This window comes from Salmo salar, chromosome 27, assembly GCF_965601325.2.
Source record: "Salmo salar chromosome 27, fSalSal1, whole genome shotgun sequence".
NCBI lineage: Eukaryota > Metazoa > Chordata > Actinopteri > Salmoniformes > Salmonidae > Salmo > Salmo salar.
This window is the reverse complement of record NC_138317.1, coordinates 26,173,500-26,185,501: the sequence shown is the minus strand read 5'-3', so window position 1 is coordinate 26,185,501 and position 12,002 is coordinate 26,173,500. Positions and strand designations below refer to the sequence as shown.

General features: G+C 43.8%; 1 protein-coding gene across 5 annotated transcripts in view; it reads left to right on the top strand.

Moving 5' to 3' along the window:
- pum1 (pumilio RNA-binding family member 1) overlaps nt 1-12,002 on the top strand; it is a 32,280-nt gene that overhangs the window by 165 nt on the left and 20,113 nt on the right. For 2 of the 5 annotated variants that reach the window (XM_014178116.3, XM_014178114.3), the window contains exons 2-10: nt 2,647-2,819; nt 2,985-3,107; nt 3,423-3,491; nt 3,771-3,873; nt 4,006-4,196; nt 4,474-4,646; nt 4,909-5,170; nt 8,808-8,901; nt 9,042-9,140. In XM_014178116.3, the coding sequence (XP_014033591.1) occupies nt 2,658-2,819; nt 2,985-3,107; nt 3,423-3,491; nt 3,771-3,873; nt 4,006-4,196; nt 4,474-4,646; nt 4,909-5,170; nt 8,808-8,901; nt 9,042-9,140 (1,276 nt within the window). In that variant the 5' untranslated portion in view covers nt 2,647-2,657. Of the gene's footprint in view, nt 1-1,050; nt 1,349-2,646; nt 2,820-2,984; nt 3,108-3,422; nt 3,492-3,767; nt 3,874-4,005; nt 4,197-4,473; nt 4,647-4,908; nt 5,171-8,807; nt 8,902-9,041; nt 9,141-12,002 lie in introns of those variants that run through there. The other 3 variants (XM_014178115.3, XM_014178113.3, XM_082970141.1) reach the window with 2 other exon arrangements.

Below are 12,002 nucleotides of genomic sequence, written 5' to 3'. Positions count from 1 at the left end.
GAAACCCGCTAGCCGCATCAAACCACACATCGCCCGGTGTATTGTCTTTACCGGACTGGAACGAGAGTTCTGGGTGTTATTTTAACGGCTGTGTTGCCGCCTCTCTCTCTTGCCTCCTCCGGTTGTGTTGCTGTCTTCCGCTCTTGCCAGACAGCTCAGGCCTTTGTTAGCTAGCTTATATCCGCGTCATGGAGACAGCGCTCTTCTCATGCCCCTCCTGGTACTAGTAATGGGTCACCGGTGTGTGCGGTCCAGAGAGGAGGTTTCGGAGCCGGGTTTGGCCAGTGTCGGACTGGGCTGAACAGGTCTCTGGCTTGGAGGCCGTGTATTGTTGGTAAATGGGTAACGTTAGCTAGCTACTGGAACCAGTTCCGTGGATGGCATGCGACTTTAGCTAGTTAACGTTATTCGGCTAGCGAACACTTCATTACATGGAGAACCTAGTTAACTAGTTATATGTCAAAACCAGACGAACAGATTTGCTTACGTCCATTTGTCTAAATGGCCTCATTGTTTTGTTTAGTTAGCTAGTTGGATGTTGTGCCTCAGCGACTGACAGCTAACGCTAGCTAGCTGCCACACAAAGCTACGTTCCGCTTTTGTTCTGGCACGGGTGGACAGGACAGTAGATCGCGGTGATAATCGATCCCTGGTATTAAATAATGATTAACCCAGTTATAGCCAACAATGCCTATTTCCGGGTGGCGAACATAACGACTCGAGCGTGATGAACAAGAGACTGTGTGCTACTGATTTCCGGGTGTTTCCAAATAGGTAGCTAATGTTACATGTCTAACATGGCATACACCGCTGTTGTCTGCTTGCATGGAACAACATAGTTTAATGCTATTTTCATGCAATACAGACTGGGGGTATTTTTATATATATTTTTATTTCAAGTGGCTGTCTTGAAGCGTTGTCTGGATGGCAGGACCTAGCTTGCTGGCTAGCTAACGATACCTGCAGAGGGGGGCGTGTTTGTTACGGCATAGCTCAATGCATGGAGGCGTCTGCTCATTGTGTCTGTGGTTGATAGGTGTGTGTACACCTCGGAGCCATGATGGTGTGTGTGTGAGGTATAGAGAGGAGTTTTGCGATTTGACAGATTCAGGCTGTATTTCCAAAACTTCTCTTCCTCTCCATCTGTGTATCAGTACAAGGCCTTATGATTCAGAGGTTGATGCGGTTCAATGATAAATAAAACATGGAAACAGAAACAGACCACCTGGTTGTCTAGATAGAAAATACCTTACCACTGAACACACTCCTCGCCTGTTGAGTGGGTGGAATCCACATCACCTGGGGTGTAAGCTGTTGGAAACCATTTTCTCCAAGTGGAAAAATTGAGGTATGTCCCTAGCTGTTTGGTTCTGTTTGCTTCCATTTCGTTCCTAGAGTAAACAGTAAAAGGTTTGGTCTGTTGCAAAACGTTTTGCAACGGTCTGCAACTAATGAATACACCCCTGGCTGGGCCGTGTACAGCAGGACACAATGTTGTGGAATGTTGCAGATGTCTTAACTACTGCTGACGCATGTTAGAAAAGCATGTTTGTGCTACAGAATATATTCCTATAGGCACATTGCACAACCCTGTAGTCAATGTTCCTATGCTCTACTGATCAAGACAAGTGATGCCCTTTTAAAACAGTTGTTGAACATAACTAGGCTCACATAGCCAAGCCATCTGAGTCTATAGTAGAACATGTATAAGAAACAGGCGTGCCTCCTGAAATATGACAACGCAAGCATTTGCTGTGGAATCATGTGGAGTAAACTGTATCAGAATGAGTTTCTGTCTAACATGTCATGTAGGCCACATAAGATGAAATACACCAGACTTCTAATATTACCCACCTACGATACCTATTTACCTTTAGAGAAGGTGCGTCAATCTCATTATAAAGAGGGCCTAGTGTCTGCTGGTTTTTCCTTTCAATTAAGACCTAGACAACCAGGCGAGGGGAGTTATTTACTAATCAGTGACCTTAATTCATCAATCAAAAATACAAGGGAAGAAAGAGAACCTGAAGACACTCGCCCCTCTGTGGAATAAGTTTGACAAGCGGTTTAGATCATCTATAACTACTGAAAGGGAATGGGCTAGTGGTGATGTCAGGCTTCAGATCCATTTCAAACTCTTGTCTGTCAGTTAAATCAAACATGGAAATCCCCCACACGAGTCATGAATTGACTGAAAGTATTGTCGAGATGGAATTTGACCCCAGCTTAGTGTGTGTTATTTATGACACTATGTGGGTGATTTGCAAAATGCTGGGTATGAAAAATAGGTTTTCTCCAACCCCAGTTGTTGCTTACCTGATTCACCTTATCAACCAGATAATTATTAGAATCGGGTGTGTTAGATTAGGGTTGGAGTGAATATCTATTGGGCGGTAGCTCTCCAGGAACAGGGTTGGGGAGCCCTGACTTAGAATATGTTGTCTTTTATCTTCTGCAAGTTGACTCCACTGGCTGGTGGACATAAATGTTGATTCATTCCAGTCCCTGCAAATGTGTATGTGTGTTCCAGATTGTGTTGAAAGGAGTGTAGCTCGTGTGTGTGTGTGTGTGTGTGTGTGTGTGTGTATTGGAGGTGTTTGTGTCACTAACGATGTGTGTGTGTGTGTGTCTCCCTCTTCTCCCTAGGCCTTGGTGGAATGAGCAGTGTGTGTGTGTTGAAGGGTAAAGCAGTGCTCTGGCAGGACTCATTCAGCCCCCACCTCAGAACTTCAACTCCCAGCATGCCCGTGGTGCTGAGCAGCGGAGGACACGCCCCCCCGGCCGGACAAACCCCACATGCCCCGTCCCCTAGCCAACAGGTAAAGGTGGAGATGGATACAACTGCATATAGTTGGTAGACACCAACACAAACATGTCTCCTATTTATACATTACATGTCACAGAGACTGACAGACGTGCAGACAAATGAATAGTTTTTGGTGCAAACCTGGCGGAGGCGTTAGCTAAGTGTGCCTGTGTCGCAGGGCGTGGCGGGTGCCGGTCGGTCTCAGGATGATGCCATGGTGGATTACTTCTTCCAGCGGCAGCACGGAGAGCAGCCTGGAAAACACCGCTGGCCCATTGGTGATAACATCCACGACAGCCAGGTGTGTGTGTGTGTAAAATCAGAAAATGGTCTGGGTTAATGTGTGTGAGTGTATACCCTTAGTCTTTGCTGACCGTCTCTCTCTGTTGCTCTGTGTATGTGTAACCTTGCCTCTCTCTAGGGGTGTGTGTAACCTTGCCTCTCTCTAGGGGTGTGGGTAACCTTGCCTCTCTCTAGGGGTGTGTGTAACCTTGCCTCTCTCTAGGGGTGTGTGTAACCTTGCCTCTCAGTAGGGGTGATTATGTGTGTGTTTGTTGCTCTACCTTGTCTTTCTGTTGGGATGTGTTTGTTACTCTAACCTGGTCTCTGTCTGTAGGTGCGGTCGATGGATGAGCTGAACCATGACTTCCAGGCCCTGGCTCTAGAGGGGCGTGCCATGGGAGAGGTAAGGGGTCAGGTGTTAGAGGTCAAGTAGTTTGAGGACTGTAGACACTGCTTACCAAAGGCCATGTGGGGGTAGGAAGACTGAAGCCCTGAATAGTGTCCTGACTTACAGCACATCCTGCTGCTGTAGGAATCTTCAGCGTTGTAATGTTAGCAAGCAGTTATCTTGGTAGTTATTTAGCGAAGACATTGAGGAAAATGTCCTTACACTTCATATTTCTCTTTCCGTTTCTCTCGCTGTCCCTTTCAATGTTTCGCTCCTGTCTCTCCTCTACAGCAGCTTCTGACAGGTAAGAAGTTTTGGGAGAGTGATGAAGCGGGGAAAGATGGACCAAAAGGGATCTTTCTGGACCAGTGGAGGGACAGCGCGTGGGGGGCCACAGGTAAGACAGAGGGTGGGCCCAGTCCCAGGATTAAAACACCACTGGGTCAACACACCAAATTCTCAGTGCCCAGCATAATGTGTGCGTGTTTGGAGACTGACGGTAGGGCGCTCTCTAATTTCCCCTCCCCAGACCACTCGGTATCTCAGCCAATCATGGTGTCCCGTCGGCCTGGCGGTGGGTTCCATAGTGGCGGGGAAGTGGGCGGGTCAGTGATGTCACCGCGGTCAGAGAGTGGGGGTTTAGGAGTCAGTATGGTAGAGTACGTCCTCTCCTCCTCTCCCGCCGAAAAACTGGACTCCTGCCTACGCAAGGGACCCTACGTAAGTAGCCTAAACTCGTTTACACTATCATTCATCTATCACTATAACCAACTCACTCACTTTTATCACTGACAACCTGGACTCCTGCATTAGCTTCTATTGCATACGTAGTGTTGTTTAGCACTCCCTCCATCTTACTGGTTCATTCCTTCCTGCACCCCTCTATTGATCTCATACTCTGATCAATAAAGTGACAGTGATAAATCTCTCAATCACAATGTTCTCAATCTGTCCATCCATCGACTTTTACATCTCTATCCCTCTCTCTCTCTGACAGGGTCCGAGGGATGGAGAGGTGGAGGACGAGAAGAGGGAGAAACCAAAGGCCGCGTTTGAAGTAGAGAAACTCAAGGAGATGACGGAGGGAGAGGGTGATGTCATCAGTGATGTCATCAACCCTAATGGGCTCCCTGTGCAGAATGGCCTGGATGTGGACGTCAAAGAGTATAGGTACACACACATTCACTCACACCGGCATACACACATTCACTCACACCGGCACTCACACACACATTCACTCACACCGGCACTCACACACACATTCACTCACGCCGGCACTCACACACACATTCACTCACGCCGGCACTCACACACACATTCACTCACGCCGGCACTCACACACACATTCACTCACGCCGGCACTCACACACACATTCACTCACACTGGCATACACACACATTCACTCACCATGTTCTCTCCTGCTCTCTTCAGTCGTCAAGGCCAGATGCCGCCTGCGGGGACAGACACTGACATGATGGGGGGTGTAGGGGGGTGTGTAGGAGGGGAGGGTATGGTCCCCATGGGAGGAGGCGGGGGTCCCAAACCCCAAGAGGACTTCTCTGGTGTGGAACAGGGCGTTACCATGGATACCATGGAGTCTGTGATGGAGCCTCTGCAGTTTGACTACAACTCCCAGATGGCCATGGACTCACAGCCCACCGTGGGGCTGTTTGACTACAGCAACCAACAACAGGTGTGTGTGTGTGTGTGTGTTATGATGATGACCACCCTGGACTACTGCAGCCGACTTTGGGCTGCGGGTGTTTTAATTTGTTGGACAGAAGACTGTTAAATACCAGGAAATCAGCTCCAAGTAGTTTTAATTTTGGAAATCTGTTTCCATGTATTCCCACGTATAATACAGAGACGTGATCGTATTCAAATGTAAGCAAGGTTTGCAATGATTGTTTTAGTCAAATTTTGTATCTCTTTGGTCTTGGGGTCAATTTGCAGTCTACAAATGATTTGTAATTAACTTTCCGCCCCCGGCCATCTGCTCAAGAAAAAATAATCCCGCAGTTTAATCTAGTTGATAATCCCTGGTGTATATACTCAAATAATATTTAATTTGTTGCTACACATAGTGTGTGAACAGCAGTAGTTATATAGGGCCGAGCGGGTGTTGTATATGGCCAATAATCCCTGGTGTATATACTCAAATAATATTTAATTTGTTGCTACACATAGTGTGTGAACAGCAGTAGTTATATAGGGCCGAGCGGGTGTTGTATATGGCCAATATACCACGGCTAAGGGCTGTTCTTACGCATGACGCAACGTGGAGTGCCTGGTTACAGCCCGTGGCCATGGTATATTGGCCATATACCACAAACCCCCGAAGTGCCTTATTGCTATTATAACCTGGTTGCCAACGTAATTAGAGCAGTAACAAGAAATGTTTTGTCATACCCGAGGGTATACCGTCTGATTTGAGACTGCTGTCAGCCAATCCGCATTCAGGGCTCGAACCACCCAGTTTATAAACTAGAACAGCCCTTAGCCATGGTATATTAGCCATCATGCCTTATTGCTTAAATATATCATATGAAGTGGGTAAAGCAGTATGTAAACATAATTAAAGTGACCAGTGTTCAATGACTGTAAATAGGGAAGCACTCTCTAAGGTACAGGGTTGAGTACTGGGTGTGAGCAGACTGTATGTATGTACACTACCGGTCAAAAGTATTAGAACACCTACTCGTTCAAGGGTCTTTCTTTATTTGTACTATTTTCTACATTGTAGAATAATATTGAAGACCTCAAAACTATGAAATATCACCAAAGTGTTAAACAAATCAAAATATGTTATATTTGAGATTCTTCAAATAGCCACCCTTTGCCTTGATGACAGCATTGCACACTCTTATTCTCTCAACCAGCTTCACCTGGAATGCTTTTTCAACAGTCCTGATGGAGTTCCCACATATGCTGAGCACTTGTTGGCTGCTTTTCCTTCACTCTGCGGTTCGACTCATCCCAAACCATCTCAATTTGATTGAGGTCGGAGGATTATGGAAGCCAGGTCATCTGATGCAGCACTCCATCACTCTCCTTCTTGGTCAAATAGCCCTTACACAGCCTGGAGGTGTGTTGGGTCATTGTCCTGTTGAAAAAGAAATGATAAGCCCAAACCAGATGGGATGGTGTATCGCTGCACAATGCTGTGGTTGCCATTCTGGTTGAGTGTGCCTTGAATTCTAATTCTGTCAACAGCAAAGCACCATCACACCTCTTCCTCCATGTTTTACGGTGGGAAATACACATGCAGAGATCATCTGTTCACCTACTGTGCGTCTCACAGAAGACACGGCCGTTGGAACCAAAAATCTCACATTTGGACTCATCAGACCAAAGAAAAGATTTCCACTGGTCTAATGTCCATTGCTCCTGTTTCTTGGCCCAAGCAAGTCTCTTCTTATTATTGGTGTCCTTTAGTAGTGGTTTATTTGCAGCAGTTCGGCCATAAAAGCCTGATTCACACAGTCTCCTCTGAACAGTTGATGTTGAGATGTGTCTGTTAGTTGAACTCTGAAGCATTTATTTGGGCTGCAATCTGGGGTGCAGTTAACTCTAATGAACTTATCCTCTGCAGCAGAGGTAACTCTGGGTCTTCCTTTCCTGTGGCGGTCCTCATGAGAGCCAGTTTCATCATAACGCTTGATGGTTTTTCCGACTGCACTTGAAGAAATGTTCAAAGTTCTTGACATTTTCCGTATTGACTGACATGTCTTAAAGTAATGATGGACTGTCGTTTCTCCTTGCTTATTTGAGCTGTTCTTGCAATGACTTGGTCTTTTACCAAATATGGCTATCTTCTGTATACCACCCCTACCTTGTCACAACACAACTGATTGGCTCAAACGTATTAAGAAGGAAAGAAATTCCACAAATGAACTTTTAACAAGGCACACCTGTTAATTGAAATGCATTCCATGTGACTACCTCATGAAGCTGGTTGAGAGAATGCCAAGAGTGTGCAAAGCTGTCATCAAGGCAAAGGGTGGCTATTTGAAGAATCTCAAATATAAAATATATTTTGATTTGTTCAACACTTTTGGTTACTACTTTTTTTCCAATTTATTTTTTACCTTTATTTAACTAGGCAAGTCAGTTAACAAATTCCTATTTTCAATGACGGCCTAGGAACAGTGGGTTAACTGCCTTGTTCAGGGGCAGAACGACAGATTTTTACCTTGTCAGCTCGGGGATTCGATCTTGCAACCTTCCGGTTAACTTGTCCAACGCTCTAACCACTAGGCTACCTGCCCTCCTACATGATTCCATGTGTTATTTCATAGTTTTGATGTCCTCACTATTATTCTACAATGTAGAAAATAGTCAAAATAAAGAAAACCCCTGAATTGAGGTGTTCTAAAACTTTTGAACGGTAGTTATGGAAAGAAAAGCAATTTCAAAAAGTGCCCATTAAAATAACATCAAATTCATTAAATACAGTGTAGACAATGTTAATGTTGGAAATGACTATTGTAGCTGGAAACGGCATTATTTTTTAATATTTTTTTTTATGGAATATCTACATAGGAGTACAGAGGCCCATTATCAGCAACCATCACTCCTGTGTTCCAATGGCACGTTGTGTTAGCTAATCCATATTTATCATTTGAAAACCATTTTGCAATTGTTAGCACAGCTGAAAACTGTTGTTCTGGTTAAAGAAACAATAAAACTGGCCTTCTTTAGACTAGTTGTGTATCTGGAACATCAGCATTTGTGGGTTCGAATACAGGTTCAAAATGGCCAGAAACAAAGAGCTTTCTTTTGAAACTCGTCAGTCTATTCTTGTTCTGAGAAATGAAGGCTATTCCATGCGAGAAATTGCATTGAAACTGAAGATCTCGTACAACGCTGTGTACTACTCCGTCACAGAACAGCGCAAACTGGCACTAACCAGAATTGAAAGAGGAGTGGGAGGCCCCGGTGCACAACTGAGCAAGAGGACAAGTACTCAAGTCCTCAACTGGCAGCTTCATTAAATAGTACCCGCAAAACTCCAGTCTCAAAGTCAACAGTGAAGAGGCGACTCCGGGATGCTGGCCTTCTAGGCAGAGTTCCTCTGTCCAGTGTCCTTTTGCCCATCTGAATCTTTTCTGGTGTTTTCCTGGTGTTCTGCAGGTGCTATTTAATGAAGCTGCCAGTTGATGTCTTATGAGGTGTCTGTTTCTCAGACTAGGCACACTGTCTACACTGTATTTCTGATCAATTTGATATTTTAATGGACAAAATGTGATTTATTTGTATTTTTTAAATGACATTTCTAAGTGACTCAACTTTAAGTGTGTGTGTGTTAAATAAATAACCCGTGTGTGTAGTTGTTTCAGAGACCCAGTGCGCTAGCACTGCAGCAGCTGACAGCAGCTCAACAGCAGCAGTATGCCTTGGCAGCAGCACAGCAATCTCACATTGGTAAGTTTTAGGTGAAAGACATGTTCAACATGATACTCTGCTCACCCATTTCTGGGAATTTATTCAGTGATAAAAAAGTTGTTATTGGACTGTGTGTGTTCCTCTCTCACTGACCTTTATCTCTTTGTGTGTATTATCAGGTCTGGCTCCCGCGTTTGTTCCCAACCCTTACATCATCAGTGCGGGTCCGCCTGGAACTGACCCCTACGCTGCTGGACTGGCAGCTGCTGCAACACTGGGTAAGGCACAGATACACACGCACCCGCCATTTCTTTTCCATGTCCAGCGGCGATGCTGGCCACACCTACTCATTCCAGGATTTGTCTTTATTTTTACTTTTTTCTATATTGTAGATTAATAGTGAAGACATCAAAATGATGAAATGACACACATTTGACATTTTTCAAAGTAGCCACCCTTTGCCTTGATGACAGCTTTGCACACTTTTGGCATTCTCTCTACCAGCTTAACCTCTCTGGGGTATGTGGGATGGTAGCGTCCCACTCGCCAACAGCCAGTGAAATAGCAGAGCGCCAAATTCAAAACAACAAAAATCTCATAATTCAAATTTCTCACACATACAAGTATTATACACCATTTTAAAGAAAAACTTCTCGTAAATCCAACCACAGTGTCCAATTTCAAAAAGGCTTTACGGCGAAAGCATAGCATTAGATTATGTTAGGACAGCATCTAGACAAGAAAAACCACACAGCCATTTTCCAAGCAAGGAGAGGCGTCACAAAAAACAGAAATACAGAAAATGAATCACTAACCTTTGATGATCTTCATCAGATGGCACTCATAGGACTTCATGTTACACAATACATGTATGTTTTTTGCTCGATAAAGTTCATATTTATATCCAAAAACCCCATTTTACATTGGCGTGTAATGTTCAGAAATGTTTTGCCTCCAAAACTTCTGGTGAATGAGCACATCAATTTACAGAAATACTCATCATAAATGTAGATAAAATATACAACTTATGCATAGAATTAAAGATGCACTTCTCCTTAATGCAACCGCTGTGTCAGATTTCAAAAAAGCTTTACAGAGAAAGCACACTTTGCAATAATCTGAGTACAGCGCTCAGTCACCAAAACAAGCCATACAGATACCCGCCATGTTGTGGACTCAACAAAAGTCAGAAATGCATTATAAATATTCACTTACCTTTGATCTTCATCGGAATGCACTCCCAGGAATCCGTTCCACAATAAAATGTTTGTTTTGTTCGATAAAGTTAATCTGTCCAAATACCTCCATTTTGTTCATGCGTTAGGTTCACTATTCCAAATGCAGAAGGCTTGCGCACTAAAGTCCAGATGAAAAGTCAAAATTCTATTACAGTTTGTAGAAACATGTCAAATGATGTATAGAATCAATCTTTAGGATGTTTTTATCATAAATATTCCAACCGGACAATTCCTTTGTCTTCATAAAGGAAAGAGAACTGAGCTCGTGCTCATGGCCGCTCGTAACTAAAATAATGACCGACTGCCAGACACCTGACTCGAACAGCTCTTATTCGCTCCCCATTTACAGTAGAAGCCTGAAACATCATTCTAAAGACTTGACATCTAGTGGAAGCCTTAGGAAGTGCAATATGACCTCATAGACACTGTATATTGGATAGGCAATCACTTGAAAAACTACAAACCTCAGATTTCCACACTTCCTGGTTGGATTTTTTCTCAGGTTTTTGCCTGCCATATGAGTTCTGTTATACTCAGACATCATTCAAACAGTTTTAGAAACTTCGGAGTGTTTTCTATTTAAATCTACTTATTATATGCATATTCTAGCTTTTAGGCCTGAGTAGCAGGCAGTTTACTCTGGGCACGCTTTTCATCCGGACGTGAAAATACTGTCCCCTACCCAGATGAAGTTAATGAGGAAATCACCTGGGATGCATTTCAATTAACAGGTGTGCCTTGTTAAAAGTTAATTTGTGGAATTTCTTTCCTAATGTGTTTGAGCCATTCAGTTGTGTTGTGACACAGAAGAGAGCCCTATTTGGTAAAATACCAAGTCCATATTATGGCAAGAACAGCTCAAATAAGCAAGGAGAAACGACAGTCCATCATTACTTTAAGACATGAAGGTCAGTCAATATGGAAAATGCCACAAACTTTTAAAAGTTTCTTCAAGTGCAGTCGCAAAATCCATCAAGCGTTATGATGAAACTGGCTCTCATGAGGACCGCCACAGGAAAGGAAGACCCAGTGTTACCTCTGCTGCAGAGGATAAGTTCATTAGAGTTACCAGCCTCAGATTGCAGCCCAAATAAATGCTTCACAGGGTTCAAGTAACAGACACATCTCGACATCAACTGTTCAGAGGAGAATGCATGAATCAGGCCTTCATGGTCAAATTGCTGCAAAGAAATCACTACTAAAGGACACCAATAAGAAGAGACGTTCTTGGGCCAAGAAACACGAGCAATGGACATTAGACCAGTGGAAATCTTTCCTTTTGTCTGATGAGTCCAAATTTAACCGCTGTGTCTTTTGTGAGATGCAGAGTAGGTGAACGGATGATCTCGCGTGTGTGGTTCCCACTATGAAGCATAGAGGAGGTGGTGTGTAGGTGTGCTTTGCTGGTGACACAGTCTGTAATTTACTTACAATTCAAGGCACACTTAACCAGCATGGCTATCACAGCATTCTGCAGTGATTTGCCGTCCCATCTGGTTTGCGGCTGTGTAAGGGCTATTTGACCAAGGAGAGTGATGGAGTGCTGTATCAGATGACCTGGCCTCCACAATCACCTGACCTCAACCCAATTGAGATGGTTTGTGATGAGTTGGACTGGAGAGTGAAGGAAAAGCAGCCAACAAGTACCCAGAATATGTGGGAACTCTTTCAAGACTGTTGGAAAAGTATTCCTCATGAAGCTGGTTGAGAATATGCCAAGAATGTGCAAAGCTATCATCAAGGCAAAGGGTGGCAACTTTGAATAATCTAAAATATATTTTGATTTGTTTAACACTTTTTTGGATAGTACATGATTCTGTCTTGTTTCATGGTTGTGTTGTCTTCACTATTATTCTACAATGTAGAAAATAGTAAAACAATAAATAAAGAAAAACCCTTGAA